General features: G+C 43.5%; 1 protein-coding gene across 3 annotated transcripts in view; it reads left to right on the forward strand.

Moving 5' to 3' along the window:
* The first annotated feature begins 1,555 nt into the window (after positions 1–1,555).
* The window catches only part of ilrun (inflammation and lipid regulator with UBA-like and NBR1-like domains), a 79,802-nt gene continuing 64,895 nt past the window's right edge, over positions 1,556–16,462 (forward strand). Inside the window, exon 1 of one of the 3 annotated variants that reach the window (XM_072563323.1) lies at positions 1,556–1,948. In XM_072563323.1, coding sequence (XP_072419424.1) covers positions 1,794–1,948 — 155 coding nt within the window. In that variant the 5' untranslated portion in view covers positions 1,556–1,793. The remainder of the gene's footprint in view (positions 1,949–16,462) is intronic. The other 2 variants (XM_072563321.1, XM_072563322.1) reach the window with 2 other exon arrangements.

Consider the following 16,462-nt stretch of genomic DNA (forward strand, 5'->3'; position numbering starts at 1 on the left):
TTGTGGTTTCCATTGTTTAGGCCAGTGCCGCTGGTCCATTGGTTCCATCCTTTTTCTTTGTTAGAACCAGGCAGCTTGCAATATCATTTTAGAGGGCACTCAAGAGTCAATAGGTCTGGAGTTCCAGGGAGATCAGACAAGGTAAAAAAGAAAGATCTCCTTCCCTTAAGGATTGTGAACAAGATGGGTTTATGAGACAATCATTTCATCGTCATGAGATTCTTTTCACTTTTGCATTCAAACTCCATCATCCACTGTGATTTGAACCCAAACATTAGCTGAGTTCCTGGATTACTACAGCCACACAAGCAGGTAGATGGGATCTCAGTTTAATGCTGCCACTTTGGCAGGACAGCAAGATCTCAGTAACTCGTTGGAATTTTTGTACTTCAAGCCTTGCAGTAGAACTTGAAACCAGATACTTAAGGAAGGGAAGAGTGCTACTGAGTTGTGGTGAAAATCACCTGTCAGTATCATCTTTGCCATTTCATCAATGATTTCAACATAAGCACTTTATAGGCACTCTTCTCTGTGTACCCCCTATGGATCATACAGTCATGGAATCCCTACAGTGTGGGGGCAAGCTCTTCAGCCCATGGAGTCCACAGTGATTCTCTGAACAGCATCCCATCCAGACCCACACCCCTACCCTATCCCCACATTTCCTACAGCTAATCGATCTGGCCTGCGCATCCCTGGACACTACAGGCAATTTAGCAAGGCCAATCCCCCTAACCTGCACATCTTTGGACTGTGGAAGGAAACTAGAGCAACTGGAGGAAACCCACGCAGACATGGGGAGAATGTGCAAACTCCACAGAGACCTGAGATCAAAATTGAGTCTCTGGCACTGTGAGGGAGCAATGCTAACCGCTGAGCCAGCATGCCATCCCGGTGCAGTGCTCAATTGTCTGGGTTCTGAGTCCTGGAATGTGGCTGTTGTTGTTCTTTAAGTATCTAATTTAAAAAGATTATTTAACCAAGTCGCCGGTCACCTCCATAATAATCTACATTTTGCTTCTCTTCAATATTTTGAAGGACTCTCTGTAAAACAAACTTTAAGATATTTGTCCAAATTGAAAATGCATTTTTGTTTCACTATTCTTTGTATAACAAACATTGCTGTACAATAACTTTCAATTATAAGAAGCTCACACCTGAAATACAGACTCCTTTGTTCTTACTACACAGATTTATTCAGATTCTGCTTAGGCTTCTGACTTGGACATTTACTAGTAATATTTTGTTTTCACACAAGGTCTTACTATGTAAAAAGACAGGCCCTTACAACCACACCAACACAATGCACGCATTCTGTTCGACATGCCATTCGGTCCTGCACCTGTGTCAATCATAGATAGAAAGCACAGCCCAAACCACTGACGTCCTCCAGTGTGAGAAAGAAAGGGACGCCATCTTTAGCAGGCAGAGTGTGACATCAGAGCAAGGCGTGACGCATCGGATGTGTGACGTCAACTGTGGGGTGACGTTGGGTATGTGTGACATCAGAGCCCGGGGGTGACGCCGGGCGAGTGAGTGTGACTGGCGGGGAGGGTAGGTCTGGCTGTGCGCGCATGCGCATGGCCTGCGAGAGGGGGAGCGTGCGGTTGAAGCGGACGCCATCGGGACGAGGTAGCGACAATGTTGAAGGGGTAGGCCTCGGCCTCACCTTACACGTCACAGCGCGCCCGTACACAGCAAACTGAACGGGGGCCCCCCTCACCGACAGCCGGGCCCGGCGGCACTTCAAAGACACAAACGAGAAAAGAGAGAGATCAAGAAAGAGAAAAGCGATGGACGTGGATATGGACTTAGATCAGGACCTGATGCAGAAATTTAGCTGCATGGGAACCACCGATAAGGATGTGCTCATCTCCGAGTTTCAGAGGCTGCTAGGCTTCCAGCTCAACCCGGCCGGCTGTGCGTTCTTCCTGGACATGACCAATTGGTAAGCGGCAGGCCTCCCCAGGCCCTACCTTTCTTCCTCCTACTCCCTTTTGATAGGCCGATAGAGCTCACTCAGGGCCTTGTTGTTGTGCGTCTTTCCGCGGATTACATCAGCGGCTCCAGTGGGAGGGGGGACGCTACCATCAGCCTCCCTCCTCCGTTACCGAAGGGGTGATTGTTTGAGATTCGGGGAGGGGCCTCTGTTCCGGCCCTTTGCCACAAATGTACTTTTAACAGCAGCGCGCCTTTATCAAGTGTGCGCTCGGTCATTTTTTCTGTTGAGTCATTTTGCAGCGAGGCTGAAAGGTTGTGTGATAATCTCGTGTACGGCTGGCTGGCTGGTGTCTCTCACTAATTAACCATCTATTGATTTTTTTTCTCTCTCGATGTTCAGGCAAAAGAATTTATTTCTGATTGCACACTCGTGGAGAGTTGGAGTTGATGAGAGTTGTCTGTTTAATGACCTTCAGTACGATAATATTAGGAAATTATAACAATGTTCTTGATACATTGCTAGAAATTTCTACGTAGTTTGCAATATTTCTGCATTTTTATTTGAATGCACTGTCTCACTTTTCGAATGGATTGACAATGGAGTAGAATTGTAGAAATTCTTTGTAAGATTGAGGTTTAAAAACTTCAAACTGACCACGTTTTCTGAAAGTTTTTGCAGGTGGTGAAAGGATTGCAAATTTGCTTATTTTTCTTTTCATATTAGAACTGTTTGAGTGCATTTATATTTTATGTAACGTTGAATGCTAACTAGCAATGCTGAATGTGAACCAGGTTAAAAGTATAGTTTAAAGCTTGAAAGTACTGGGTTTTGTTCTGATCTTGATGTGATGTGATGTGATATGATTAGTCCTATGTTTAGTTGCTTGTATTTTGCAATTTAAAGTTCATAATATGTGTAATATTTTCATGTTGTGCATGATCTAATCAAATCCTTATTGCTTTACCACATATTTCATTGTTTTGGAAAGTAGGATGAAGGTGTTAGTTTCTTTTTCTTCTATCAAGTGCATTGGAATGCTGTTTTTGATTAAGGGTGCTATTATAAGTGCAAGCTCACTATTTATCAAGCTTAGAGTTGATCATGCTTTTGAGTCTTTTTTTTTACAAAACATCTCAAAAAGTGTTTCATAACCAATAAATCATTTTTAGTAGTACAACCTTTGTCATGTAGATAAATACTGTAGTCAGCTTATGCACAAGATTCAACAGCACTGTAAACAGGCTGTTATTTGTAATGCATATCGGGTATGATGGTGAATAAATGTTGGCAACGCTGTTAGCAGAAAATATCTTTTTTATTTCTCCAAAGAAAGTAAAGATAGCAAATACTTTGGAAAATTCAAATTTACTCAAAGCATTACAGTTGCTAGTTACACAGGAAGTATAATGGGTATAGTGGGTGAAAAATTATAATTTTAGGCGAGTCGATATCTCAAAACCTCACACAACCTCCTAAGCTTGAACATAGGTGATAAGAGTAGGATTTGCAAGATAAACTCCTTCTGGTGTGCTTTGATGCCTGAAGACAGAAATTTGAAAGAACTAAATCAATTACCTTTCATCTAGAATTATTTAATACAGAATATAATAATGATTTTAGTTGTGCCTTGTGTATTCATTTCCAACTGGTGTAGTTGTTGCAGGTATGCAGCAACAACAGCCACCTCCTTTATTTGTGCCTTTTAATGTCATCAAAGGTACAGAAACCTTGAGAAGAACATTAACTAAATAAAATATTGCATTGAGCCATTTGAAATATTACATACTTGTTTGACCAAGGTTTTATCATTTACCCTTTTGAGGTCTTGAAAAATCCCTTATATGCTATGTCGATGTGGGAATCTCCTCTGGGTGGCTGCTCATTTTGTTGTTTGCCCATGGGGTGTTCTGTTTGGAAATCTACATAGTCAGAGAGATGTAGAGCATGGAAGCGGACCAACTTGTCCACGCTGGTCAGATATCCTAAATAAGTGTTCTTCTAATTCATATACCCATCCTGATACCTTTTTTTAAATGTTATAATTGTACCTGCCTCCACCACTTTCTCTGGCAGCTAATTCCACACATACACCATGCTCTGCGTGAAGACGTTGCTCCTCCGATCACTCTTAAATCTTTCCCCTCTCACCTTTAAACCTATGCCCTCTAGTTTTAGACTCCCCCATCCCAGGGAAAAGACCTTGTCTATTTACCCTCTCCATGCCCCTTGTGATTTTACAAACCTCTATAAGGTCATCGCTCGGCCTCTGCTCCAGGGAAAACAGCCCAAGCCTACTCAGTGTCGCTCAAACCCTCCAACCTGGCAACATCCTTGTAAATCTTTTCTGAGCCCTTTCAAGTTTCATAACATTCTTTCTTTTGGAGGGAGACTAGAATTGCATGCAGCAATTCACAAGTGGCCTCATCAACGTCCTGTACAGCAGCAACATGACTTCCGAATTCCTGTACTCAATGCGTAGGCTATTAACGGCCAGAGGCCGCTTTCACTATCTTATCTGCCTGTGACTCCACTCTCATGGAACAATGAACCTGCACTCCAAGGTCTCTTTGTTCAGCAGTACTCCCCAGGACCTTATTTTTTTTTTTGCACGAATCTTTATTCAATTGTCACCACCAGGAAAATAGGAAAACACCCGAGTGGCCAGTGACAAGCACTGCCCTTCACATCAAAGGGCAATGCTGTGTGATCAAAACAGTAAAGGGGAGGGTAGGGACTAAATCAAAATAGAGTTGGAGGGAGAAATGATGCACTCCACTCCCTGCGGCACCCACCTCTCCCTGAACGACTCCAGGGTGTTGGTGGACACCGCGTGCTCCTTCTCCAAGGACACCCAGGCTCTAACGTAAGCGCGGAAGAGGGGCAGGCAGTCAGCCCTAACAACCCCCTCCACGGCCCGCTGCCTGGACCTGTGGATGGCCAATTTGGCCAGGCCCAGGAGCAGACCCACGAGGAGGTCTTCGGACCTGCCCTCCCTCCTCCGTACCGGGTGCCCGAAGATCAGGAGCGTGGGACTGAAGTGCAACCAAAAGCAGAGGAGGAGGTTTTTCAGAAAATCAAAAAGGGAGTGCAAATGCCCACACCCAATATACACGTGGTCCACGGACTCCACAGCGCCACAGAACAAGCAGTTGGGCTGGGAGTCCGTGAACCACCGCAACCTGCGATTGCAGGGGACTGCTGCATGCAGCACCCTCCACCCCAGATCCCAGAGAGAAATGGGGAGGACTCCCGCGTAGAGAGCCCTCCACTGGGGATCCCCACCGCCTGGTGGGAAATGGGCACGCCAAGGCGTGTCCTGACGGTGAATGAGGGAGAAGAGGTGGACGGTGTGCAGCAGCAGTCTATACAAGGCACCTTACTACTTTTTTTTTGTGTGTGCAGGTGTGAGACACAGTGAAAGACACAAAGTGCACGAATCTTTATTCAATTTCCACTACCAGGAAGATAGGAAAAACACCCGAGTGGCCAGTGACAAGCACTGCCCTTCACATCAAAGGGCAATGCTGTGTGAGCAAAACAGTGGAGGGGAGGGTAGGGACTAAATCAAAATAGAGTTGGAGGGGCACATAATGCACTCCACTCCCTGCGGCGCCCACCTCTCCCTGAACGACTCCAGGGTGTTGGTGGACACCGTGTGCTCCTTCTCCAAGGACACCCGGGCCCTAACGTAACCCCGGAAGAGGGGCAGGCAGTCGGCCCTAACGACCCCCTCCACGGCCCGCTGCCTGGACCTGTTGATGGCCAGTTTGGCCAGGCCCAGGAGCAGACCCACGAGGAGGTCTTCGGACCTGTCCTCCCTCCTCCGTACCGGGTGCCCGAAGATCAGGAGCGTGGGACTGAAGTGCAGCCAAAAGCAGAGGAGAAGGTTTCTAAGAAAATCAAAAAGGGAGTGCAAACGCCCACACCCAATATATACATGGTCCACGGACTCCATAGCACCACAGAACAAGCAGTTGGGCTGGGAGTCCGTGAACCATCGCAATCTGCGGTTACAGGGGACTGCTGCGTGCAGCACCCTCCACCCCAGATCCCCGAGAGAAAGGGGGAGGACTCCCGCGTAGAGAGCCCTCCACTGGGGATCTCCACCGCCCGGTGGCAAATGGGCACGCCAAGGCGTGTCCTGACGGTGGATGAGGGAGAAGAGGTGGACGGTGTGCAGCAGCAGTCTATACAGGGCACCTTACTATTAAGTGTCCAAGTCCTACCCTGATTGGCCTTTCCAAAATGCAGCACCTCATTTTTATCCAAATTGAACTCCATCTGCCATTTCTTGGCCTGTTGGCCTATCGGATCAAGATTCTGTTGTACTCTGAGGTAACCTTCCTTTCTGTTCATTCGCCCTCCAATTTTGTATCATCTGCAAACTTACTAACTTTACATCCATCGTGAACATCTTTGCGATGTAGTCATCTCGCCTGCTTGATTCTTTTTACCTGGATTCTTTCATAAGAGAAAACGTCTATCTTGTTGAGACCTTTTCTGAACTTCAAATATGTTTACATTTCCTGAAATAAGATGCATAATGCTATCCACAGTAAACAATACAAACATGTGAAATAGGAGCGGAAGTAGAGGTCATGTGTTTGCTTTGCTGTTCAGTAAGATCGTGGCTGGCATGTTTGTGTTTCGAATTTCACATTCCCGTCTACTACTCAAAATCTTTGTCGTCTTCATCAATAAAGAATCAATCCATCTCTGTCTTAAAAGTATTTGAACACCCTGACCATGACTACCTTTTTAAAGAAGAGAATTTACGTGTCTCAGATCTGGATGGGGTAACCCAGGTTTTAAGATAATACCCTTCGTTGTTTTGGATTAACGCACAAGAGGAAACATTCTATCCACATTCACTTTTGTCAAGATCATTTATACACTTGATCAAGTCACTGTTCTGAAGTCCAGTGAAAACAAGCCCAGCCTATCCTGGTGACACAACCTGCTCATTCTGGGTATCAGTTTAATGAACCTCCATGCATTAACATCCTTTCTTTAAAAAGGAAATCAAAGCTGCACACAGTATTCAAGATTTGGTCTCACCATTCCTTTTATAATGTTCTATTTTATTGGAATATTGGACAGTATATGGTTAGCTTTCTTGATTATGTGCTGTACACCAACTTGAGTACCATTGTTTTGTGACTCCTGCATCAGGACACTGAAATCCTTTTGTAGCTTTGAATATTGCGGTTAATTTCCATTAAATAATTCTTTTTTAATTTTCTGTCAGTGAACAACTTGATATGTTTCCACATTATACATGTGCTTAATTTTCGTCCGCTAGCTCAACCTGTTAAGTGTTTGCAAATTCCTTACACCTATCTTCTTCACAGTATACTTCCTACCTGACTTGGTGTCATCTGAAAAAGTAGCTATCATGCCTTGTCTTCTGTCATCTAAGTTATCAAGTTATTGTTTGTTAACATTGGAAGAGTGGGCAAATGTGCATGTGTGCTTAATTGGGAACATGCGTGTGCGTGGTTCGAGTCCCTGTATATCTTTACAATATGCACACAAACTGTTCTGCATGTGTACAGAATATGTGCGACATTGGAATGGAGTTAATGGGGGGGGGGGGTGTGCAGGAGAGAGAGATGGAGAGAACAGGCGGGGTGGGGAAGATGATTGCAGGGTTTCTTCCCTCAGCCCTCCGTTTTCTACCCCGTCCCACCCGTCTCTTCACGTGCATATTTGTGGCAAATACCATGCATGGCCTGCAGTGTCAGCAAACACAACCAAAGTTAGTAGAAATGTAATGATTGCTAATTACTAGGATATTTCAGAAATATATACAGAGTGTAAAGATTCTAAAGGGAGGACACTGCATCAAGGTTTAATGGAATTAAAGTAGTTAGAGAAAGCATTAAAAGTTAAGAAAAAAATACAGCTGTGTAGATATGCAGCAAGTCAGATCATTGGTCAGAATATACTGGATGGCAGAGGTAACTGAAAGGTCATCAGGAAGAAATCAGACTATGACAGGAAGGTAGGTAGGAATGTAAAAACTAAGTAAGACTTTCTACAAGTGTCTAAAAGGAATAGGGTAAACAAAACTTTTTTTTGGTGTCAAAAGGGAGTCAATTGTGGAAGATAAGCAAATGGTATGTGAGTATATATTTTACTTCTGACTTTGCTGTCGATAATACAAAAAAAATTTCAGCAATATCTGTGAATCAGAAAGTGGAAGGGAGAGCTGAACTTACAGAAATTACAAATACCAGGAAGTAGTACTGACTAAATTGATGGACGTTCAGGCTGATAAGTTTTCAAGTCAAGATTCCGTTGTCTTTGGGTCTTCGTAGATGCTGCAAATGAGAGAGCAGATGCCATGGTGATAATTTTCCAAAATTCCTAGATTCAGAAATGTGGGAATCTCGGAACTGAGCAAACATAACTAAATGACATAAACAAGAATGCATGTGTTAGAATCACTTGCTAAATGAATTACCTCCACAAACTCAAGGTAATTGGGAAGAGTGATTTCAGTGAAGGGAAAGCATATTTAATTAATTTATGAAAGTTCTGTGAAGCATTAACATGTGCTGTAGATAATGGGAAACCTGGAGACCTACTGTACTTAGATTTCCAGGTGGCATTTATTACAGTGCCACTTAGTCATAGAGATGTACAGCATGGAAACGGACCCTTTGGTCACCATTAACAAGTTAGACTAATGTCCAAAATTAATCTAGGCCCATTTGCCAGCATTTGGTCCATGTCCCTCTAAATCCTTCCTATTCATGTACTCATCTTGATGCCTTTTAAATGTTGTACCAATCTCCACCATTTCCTCTTGCAGTTCATTCCATACATGTACCACCCTTTGTGTGAAAACGTTCCCCCTTTAGATCCCTTTTAAATCTTTCCCCTCTCACCCTAAAGCTATGCCTTCTAGTTCAGGACTCCCCCACCACAAGGACAAGACCTTATCTGAAATTGAGAATTTGGTTTAAAAAAAAGAAGGAAGCATATGTCAGGTACAGACAGGATAGATCGAGTGAATCCTTAGAGTATAAAGAAAGTAGGAGTATACTTAAGAGGGAAATCAGGAGGGCAAAAAGGGGACATGAGATAGCTTTGGCAAATAGAATTAGGGAGAATCCAAAGGGTTTTTACAAATATATTAAGGACAAAAGGGTAACTAGGGAGAGAATAGGGCCCCTCAAAGATCAGGAAGGCGGCCTTTGTGTGGAGCCACAGAAAATGGGGGAGATACTAAATGAATATTGTGCATCAGTATTTACTGTGGAAAAGGATATGGAAGATATAGACTGTAGGGAAATAGATGGTGACATCTTGCAAAATGTCCAGATTACAGAGGAGGATGTGCTGAATGTATTGAAACGGTTAAAGGTGGATAAATCCCCAGGACCTGATCAGGTGTACCCAAGAACTCTGGGAAACTAGAGAAGTGATTGCTGGGCCTCTTGCTGAGATATTTGTATTATTGATAATCACAGGTGAGGTGCTGGAAGACTGGGGGTTGGCAAACATGGTGCCACTCTTTAAGAAGGGCGGTAAAGACAAGCCAGGGAACTGGTGAGCCTGACATTGGTGATGAGCAAGTTGTTGGAGGGAATCCTGAGGGACAGGATGTACATTTATTTGGAAAGGCAAGGACTGATTCGGGATAGTCAACATGGCTTTGTGCGTGGGAAATAACGTCTCACTAACATGATTGAGTTTTTTGAAGAAGTAACAAAGAATATTGATGGGGGCAGAGCAGTCGATGTGATCTATATGGACTTCAGTAAGGTGTTCGACAATTTTCCCCTGGGAGACTGGTGAGCAAGGTTCGATCTCACGGAATACATGGAAAACTAACCATTTGGATACAGAACTGGCTCAAAGGTAGACGACAGAGGGTGGTGGTGGTGGAGGGTTGTTTTTCAGGCTGGAGGCCTGTGACCAGTGGAGTGCCACAAGGATCAATGCTGGGCCCTCAATGTTTTGTCATTTACATAAATGATTTGAATGCGAGCATAAGAGGTACAGTTAGTAAGTTTGCAGATGACACCAAAATTGGAGGTGTAGTGGACAGCAAAGAGGGTTACCTCAGATTACAAAGGATCTGGACCAGATGGGCCAATGGACAGAGAAGTGGCAGATGGAGTTTAATTCAGATAAATGCGAGGTGCTGCAATTTGGTTAAGCAAATCTTAGCATGACTTATACACTTAATGGTAAGGTCCTAGGGAGTGTTGCTGGACAAAGAGACCTTGGCGTACAGGTCATAGCTCCTTGAAAGTGTAGTCGCAGGTACATAGAATAGTGAAGAAGGAGTTTGGTATGCTTTCCTTTATCGGTCAGAGTATTGAGTACAGGAATTGGGAGGTCATGTTGCGACTGTACAGGACATTGGTTAGGCCACTGTTGGAATATTGCATGCAATTCTGGTCTCCTTCCTATCGGAAGGATGTTGTGAAACTTGAAAGGGTTCAGAAAAGATTTACAAGGATGTTCCCAGGGTTGGAGGATCTGAGCTACAGGGAGAGGCTGAACAGGCTGGGGCTATTTTCCCTGGAGCGTCAGAGGCTGAGGGGTGACCTTATAGAGGTTTACAAAATTATGAGGGGCATGGATAGGATAAATAGACAAAGTCTTTTCCCTGGGGTTGGGGAGTCCAGAACTAGAGGACATAGGTTTAGGATGAGAAGGGAAAGATATAAAAGAGACCTAAGGGGCAACCTTTTCACGCAGAGGGTGGTACATGTTTGGAATGAGCTGCCAGAGGATGTGGTGGAGGCTCATACAATTGCAACATTTAAGAGGCATTTGGATGGGTATCTGAATAGGAAGGGTTTGGAGGGATATGGGCCGGGTGCTGGCAGGTGGGACTAGATTGGGTTGGGATATCTGGTCGGCATGGACGGGTTGGACCAAAGGGTCTTTCTATGCTGTACATCTCTATGACTCTACTTACACTATCTATGCCCCTTGGCTCCAGGGAAAACAGCCCCGGGCTATTCAGCCTCTCCCTATAGCTCAAACCCTCCACCTCTGGCAACATCCTTATAAATCTTTTCTGAACCCTTTCAGATTTGACAATATCCTTCCTATAGGGGTGAGCCCAGAATTGCACACAATATTCCAAAAGTGGCCTAACCAATATCCTGTACAGCTGCAACATGACCACTCAACTCCTATACGCAATGCTCTGACAATGAAAGAAAGTATACCAAACACCGCCTTCACTATCCTATATACCTGCGACTTCACTTTCATGGAGTTATGAACCTGCACTCCAAGGTCTCCTTGTTCAGCAACACTCCCCAGGACCTTACCATTATGTGTCTAAGTCCTGCTTTGATTTGCCTTTCCAAAATGCAGGACCTCACGTTTATCTAAAAAGCTCATTGTGCAGCTCATTACCCCCTGCACCCCCCCAAAAAAAAACTCTGGCAAGAATGTTACTGCAAAAATAAAAGCTCCATGGTAAAAGGGTAACATTTAGTTGGATAGAAGATCAGGTGGCTGACAGAAAAGAAGATAAATGAATGGACAGTTGTCTGATTGGCAGGATGTGATGAGTCGGGGCTCCTCGGAGGCCTCAACTGTTTACAATTTACGTTCATGACTGGATGCATTTGGTGACACCGTGGAGCACGAGCGTTATTTCCTGCAAGTATGTGCATGTGTATTAACGGATACAGCCGTGAATTTAGCGGAGGAGAGGGTTCTTGAGAATGGGCTGGATATTGGAGATTTGAACCACTCGCTCTCCTTGACAGACACTGGAGCAGGCTTAAAAGAAAGCAATGGATGGGATGAGGATGGAAGGGGAAGGTGATGGGCCGAAGATGGGGAATGGTTCGGGGTGAGGGTGTGAAAGGGAGAGAACAGACTGGGCCAACCTCTGAAGTCTGACTGTTTGAAAGGCCACAAAAGATTAGTAAAATCTGTAAGCTCAACTGGCTGATTGAGAACCTGGATACTGGTGAATCGTGCAGGATCTCGGCCCACAGTCATCTTCTGCAGTAAATTCAGCTAAGACTGCCATGCCATAGTATGGCTGTTGAGCCATATCGGAGTTGAACATGAGCGTTCTGCAGGACATGGAATACTGCGTGAATGCTAAGTGAGTGATTACCAGCGTTCCTCATCACCTCCCTAGCTGCACAGTGGTTTGACACTTATTTCATAGCAGCTAATGGTGCCATGCTTGTGCAGTCATCTTTTTAAAATATTTGTCAAGCAACAGCAGACTGTTTTAAAGGGATTATGTGTGTGTTGTGAAGGTATGAGCATAAAAAGGACACCTTGCCACCTTCTTGTGAAGTTACTACAGCTGGCTGGCTCAGATAATGGAAGGGACAGAATCTTGCGTCACATGTTCCAAGGATCATCCAAATGTGCAAGATCCAACATGCCCAGAGAGAGTTCAAAGGATTTACAGCTGTGGAAACACCAACTGCAACAGAAACTTTCAGTTTTCTTGATGTTCATGCTGATCGTGCATCGGACTTAAATCATGAAACGCAATGACCAAAATAAACTGTCAAGTGTCTAGCGTTAGAAGGAGTAAGAACAAATAAATGTCTTATCAAAGCTAAACTGTTGGAGGTGAGGGGTCGAAAACAGAATGATCCTTTGAGAGACTGCAAATAATTTATGTCGGTTCTCAATATCCAAGAAAAATACTAGGGGAATTGCTTGCTGTGTGGCAAATGTGGGCCAACTACATTACTGCAACATTTTTAGTCAGCCCTTGTATATATTTATTCATTCATAAAACAAACTCCTGTTTTCTCGTGATGCAGTATGTTTTTTCTCACTTTCTAACATGTGGAACAATGGAAGAGTTGGATCCATTATATACTGCATCATTTAAAAATTTAGAAAGAATCCTTTGGAGCTGATAGTTAATGTAAGTCTTTGATGTTTCCCTTTGCATTATTTAAGGTCAGTCAGATAACTATGTATTCAAAGTTTGTGAGAAGATTTGTAGCTCGGGTGCTCGTTGTGGTTCTGTTCGCCGAGCTGGGAATTTGTGTTGCAGATGTTTTGTCCCCTGTCTTGGTGATATCCTCAGTGCTTGGGAGCCTCCTGTGAAGTGCTTCAGTGATCTTTCTTCCGGCATTTGTAGTGGTTTGAATCTGCCACTTCCAGTTGTCAGTTCCAGCTGTCCGTTGCGATGGTCAGTATATTGGGTCCAGGTCGATGTGCTTATTGATTTGAATCTGTGGATGAGTGCCATGCCTCTAGGAATTCCCGAGCTGTTCTCTGTTTGGCTTGTCCTATAATAGTAGTGTTGTCCCAGTCGAATGCATGTTGCTTGTCATCTGCGTGTGTGGCTACTAAGGACAGCTGGTCATGTCCTTTCGTGGCTAGTTGGTGTTCGTGGATGCGGATCGTTAGCTGTCTTCCTGTGTATCCTATGTAGTGTTTTGAGCAGTCCTTGCATGGGATTTTGTACACTACATTGGTTATGCTCATGCTGGGTATCGGGTCCTTCGTTCTGGTGACTTGTTGTCTGAGAGTGGCTGTTGGTTTGTGTGCTGTTATGAGTCCGGTTGGTCGCAGTAGTCTGGTTACCATATATCAAGAGCATTTCCGAACTGACAGCCAGGATACTGCGACCACTCTGACTCATAACGGCACACAAACCAACAGCCACTCTCAGACAACAAGTCACCAGAACGAAGGACCCGATACCCAGCATGAGCATAACCAATGTAGTGTACAAAATCCCATGCAAGGACTGCACAAAACACTACATAGGACAAACAGGAAGACAGCTAACGATCCGCATCCATGAACACCAACTAGCCACGAAATGACACGACCAGCTATCCTTAGTAGCTACACACGCAGATGACAAGCAACATGCGTTCGACTGGGACAACACTACCAGTATAGGGCAAGCCAAACAGAGAACAGCCATGGAATTCCTAGAGGTATGGCACTCATCCACAGATCCAAATCAATAAGCACATCGACCTGGACCCAAGATACCGACCACCGCAACGGATAGCTGGAACTGACAACCAGAAGCGGCAGATTCAAACCGTTACAAATGCCGGAAGAAAGATCACAGAAGCACTTCACAGGAGGCTCCCAAGCACTGAGGATGTCACCTAGACAGGGGACAAAACGTCTGCAACACAAATTCCCAGCTTGGTGAACAGAACCACAACAGATAACTATGTATTTTAAATCTGAAAAAGGTAAAACATATTTTTTGAAAAAATACTGCGAGAAAATTAAGTATTTGGAGACTGCTTATCTTTTCTGTCAAGACATTTTGGTGTTCCAGTTCATGATTAGAACAGGTAAGCAGAGCTAATGATGCTGACTGAGTGACAAATTCTGCATATAACTATGTTTAGGAGCAATGGAGTAAAGTGAGCTGCTGCCTTAGAGGTAAAAATAAACGTGATGCCATTTTGGTGCTTTGAGTCTCAACTGGCGTAATTAGCTAGTAATAAAATGAAACTCCAGCAGCTTTGTGACTAGTTCAGAAAGATGTGCAATTTCTTGCAAGGTAAATGGTTATTTCTAAATTATCACCATTCTTCAATGTCTGAATATAAACCATATTCTAGCTGGAAAACACTGAGGGGGGAGGGTAGCAGATATGCACGCTTTCAGTCAGGGATCAAAGCCTTTATTTTTAATGAAGGGCTCTAGTTATCCTCCAGTTATTATAGATTGCCTGCCTTTGTTCTTTTCTATTTATTCACTCAATGTGTCATTGGAAAAGCCAACATTTGTTGGCCATACTGAATTGCCCATGAAAAGATGGCAGCAGCTGCTGCCTTGGGCACAGAAGTCTGTGTAGCAAAGGCACTCTCTGCTGTTTTGCAGCAAGTTCCAGGGTTTTAGCCTGGAGACAGTGATGGCAGTATGTTTGCTAGTGATGAGATTGAGATTTGAAAGGGAACATGGCAGCTGGCATTTTTTGATGTTTCTTCTGCCCTTGTCTTTTTAGGAATTGGGCATGGCAGATTTGAAAGATTCTGTTGAAACTCAACTCCAGTGCATCTGGTGGATAGTCTTTTGCCATGGTGCTGGAGGGAGTGAATGTTGAAAGTCTTCAAGGGGACTATATTGAGTTTAAGAATGACTGGCCTATTACTGAGACCACTCATTTCTTCCTCTGTCATATTACTTTACTTTGCCTTGGCTCAGCTCCACTGCTGTTGAAGCTCACCTTGTTATCTCCAGCCCTGACAATTCCAAGATAGCCCTGCCTGGTCTCCCACTGTAAAGTTAAGGTAATCCATAGCTGTTCTACCAATGCTTTAGATTATGCAAAATTTCCCTCCCCCTTGGTCTTTGTGCTTGATGATCTAATATGACTCTTGATCATACAGTGTCAATTTTCAGATTCTCATGCTTTCTTTCTCCATGGTGTCACTGCTCCTCATGTAGTCATCTTCATTACAATCCTCTGATCTGCACTCCTTAAATTTTGGTTTGTTGTGCATCCCCAGTTTTAATTTCTTAATTGCTGGTCTTGGTACCCATCTCTCCTTTGCCTTCATTTCCTCCTTTTAGGAAACTTTGTTTCATAATGCTTCCATGAAGTACTTTGGGACATGGTATTTACCAGTGACTATATAAATAAATATAACTTGTGAACAAACTGCTGAGTTGCAGAGGAATTGGCGACCTTAATAAATGATATGTTGAACTTTTTTGTAACCTTGGCGATTGATTAGAACAATGTGTAATTTGTAATTTTGTTGAACTCTATTGAGCCATAGAAAGGTTATGGAGCAATGTGCTGTGCCTCAAACTAATCATATCCTGTGCATTAAGGAATATATGGTTCAGACTGGGATTTGATATTTAAGCTGCGCTGCTTTTGGTGTTGAAGACCCACTAATGCTGCTTATTGTAGCAAAACTAGTTATAAATAAAATGTAACTGCAACCAATTTGGCATTCTGTTCTTAAATGCCATTTTAATAATGGTCCTCAATTTGGAAATGTTTTCTTAACATTGCATGGAAACCATATTTTGTTTGCCTTCTTGCAGAGGCTATCAATGTTTATTTATGATTGGTATAGAAAATCTGTTCTCAAAACCTACTATCATTTTTACTGAGATTTAAAAAAAAACGTCTGGTGACTGACCTGGAAACCTCTAATTTGAATCACACCACGTTGTGTAACATAAACAAAAATTTGCTGGAAAAGCTCAGCAGGACTGATAGCATCTGTGGAAAATGACCATTCCTCAGAACATTGTGTTCTGTGCTTGTGTTTATGGATGGTCTGCATGGTGTTGAAATAGTTTTTCATAGTAAATGGGCCGGGGATGTTCTTCTTTATACTATGTGGTGCCTGTTTCATTCTAGTTTTGGGTTTGGTATGAGAAATACACTGCTTGCCTCAAAAGTAATATTCTGTTTTAAGTTGACTCGAATGACCTAATTTAGTGTGGTGTTAACAAATAGAGTATGACGTTTTATGGCCTTTTACATATATATGAATGATTTGCTTTCTCTGCTTGTCTCCTTTTTAGAAAAGTTATTGCTGTTAAATGTAAAGCAAT

This window comes from Chiloscyllium punctatum, chromosome 45, assembly GCF_047496795.1.
Source record: "Chiloscyllium punctatum isolate Juve2018m chromosome 45, sChiPun1.3, whole genome shotgun sequence".
Taxonomy (NCBI): domain Eukaryota; kingdom Metazoa; phylum Chordata; class Chondrichthyes; order Orectolobiformes; family Hemiscylliidae; genus Chiloscyllium; species Chiloscyllium punctatum.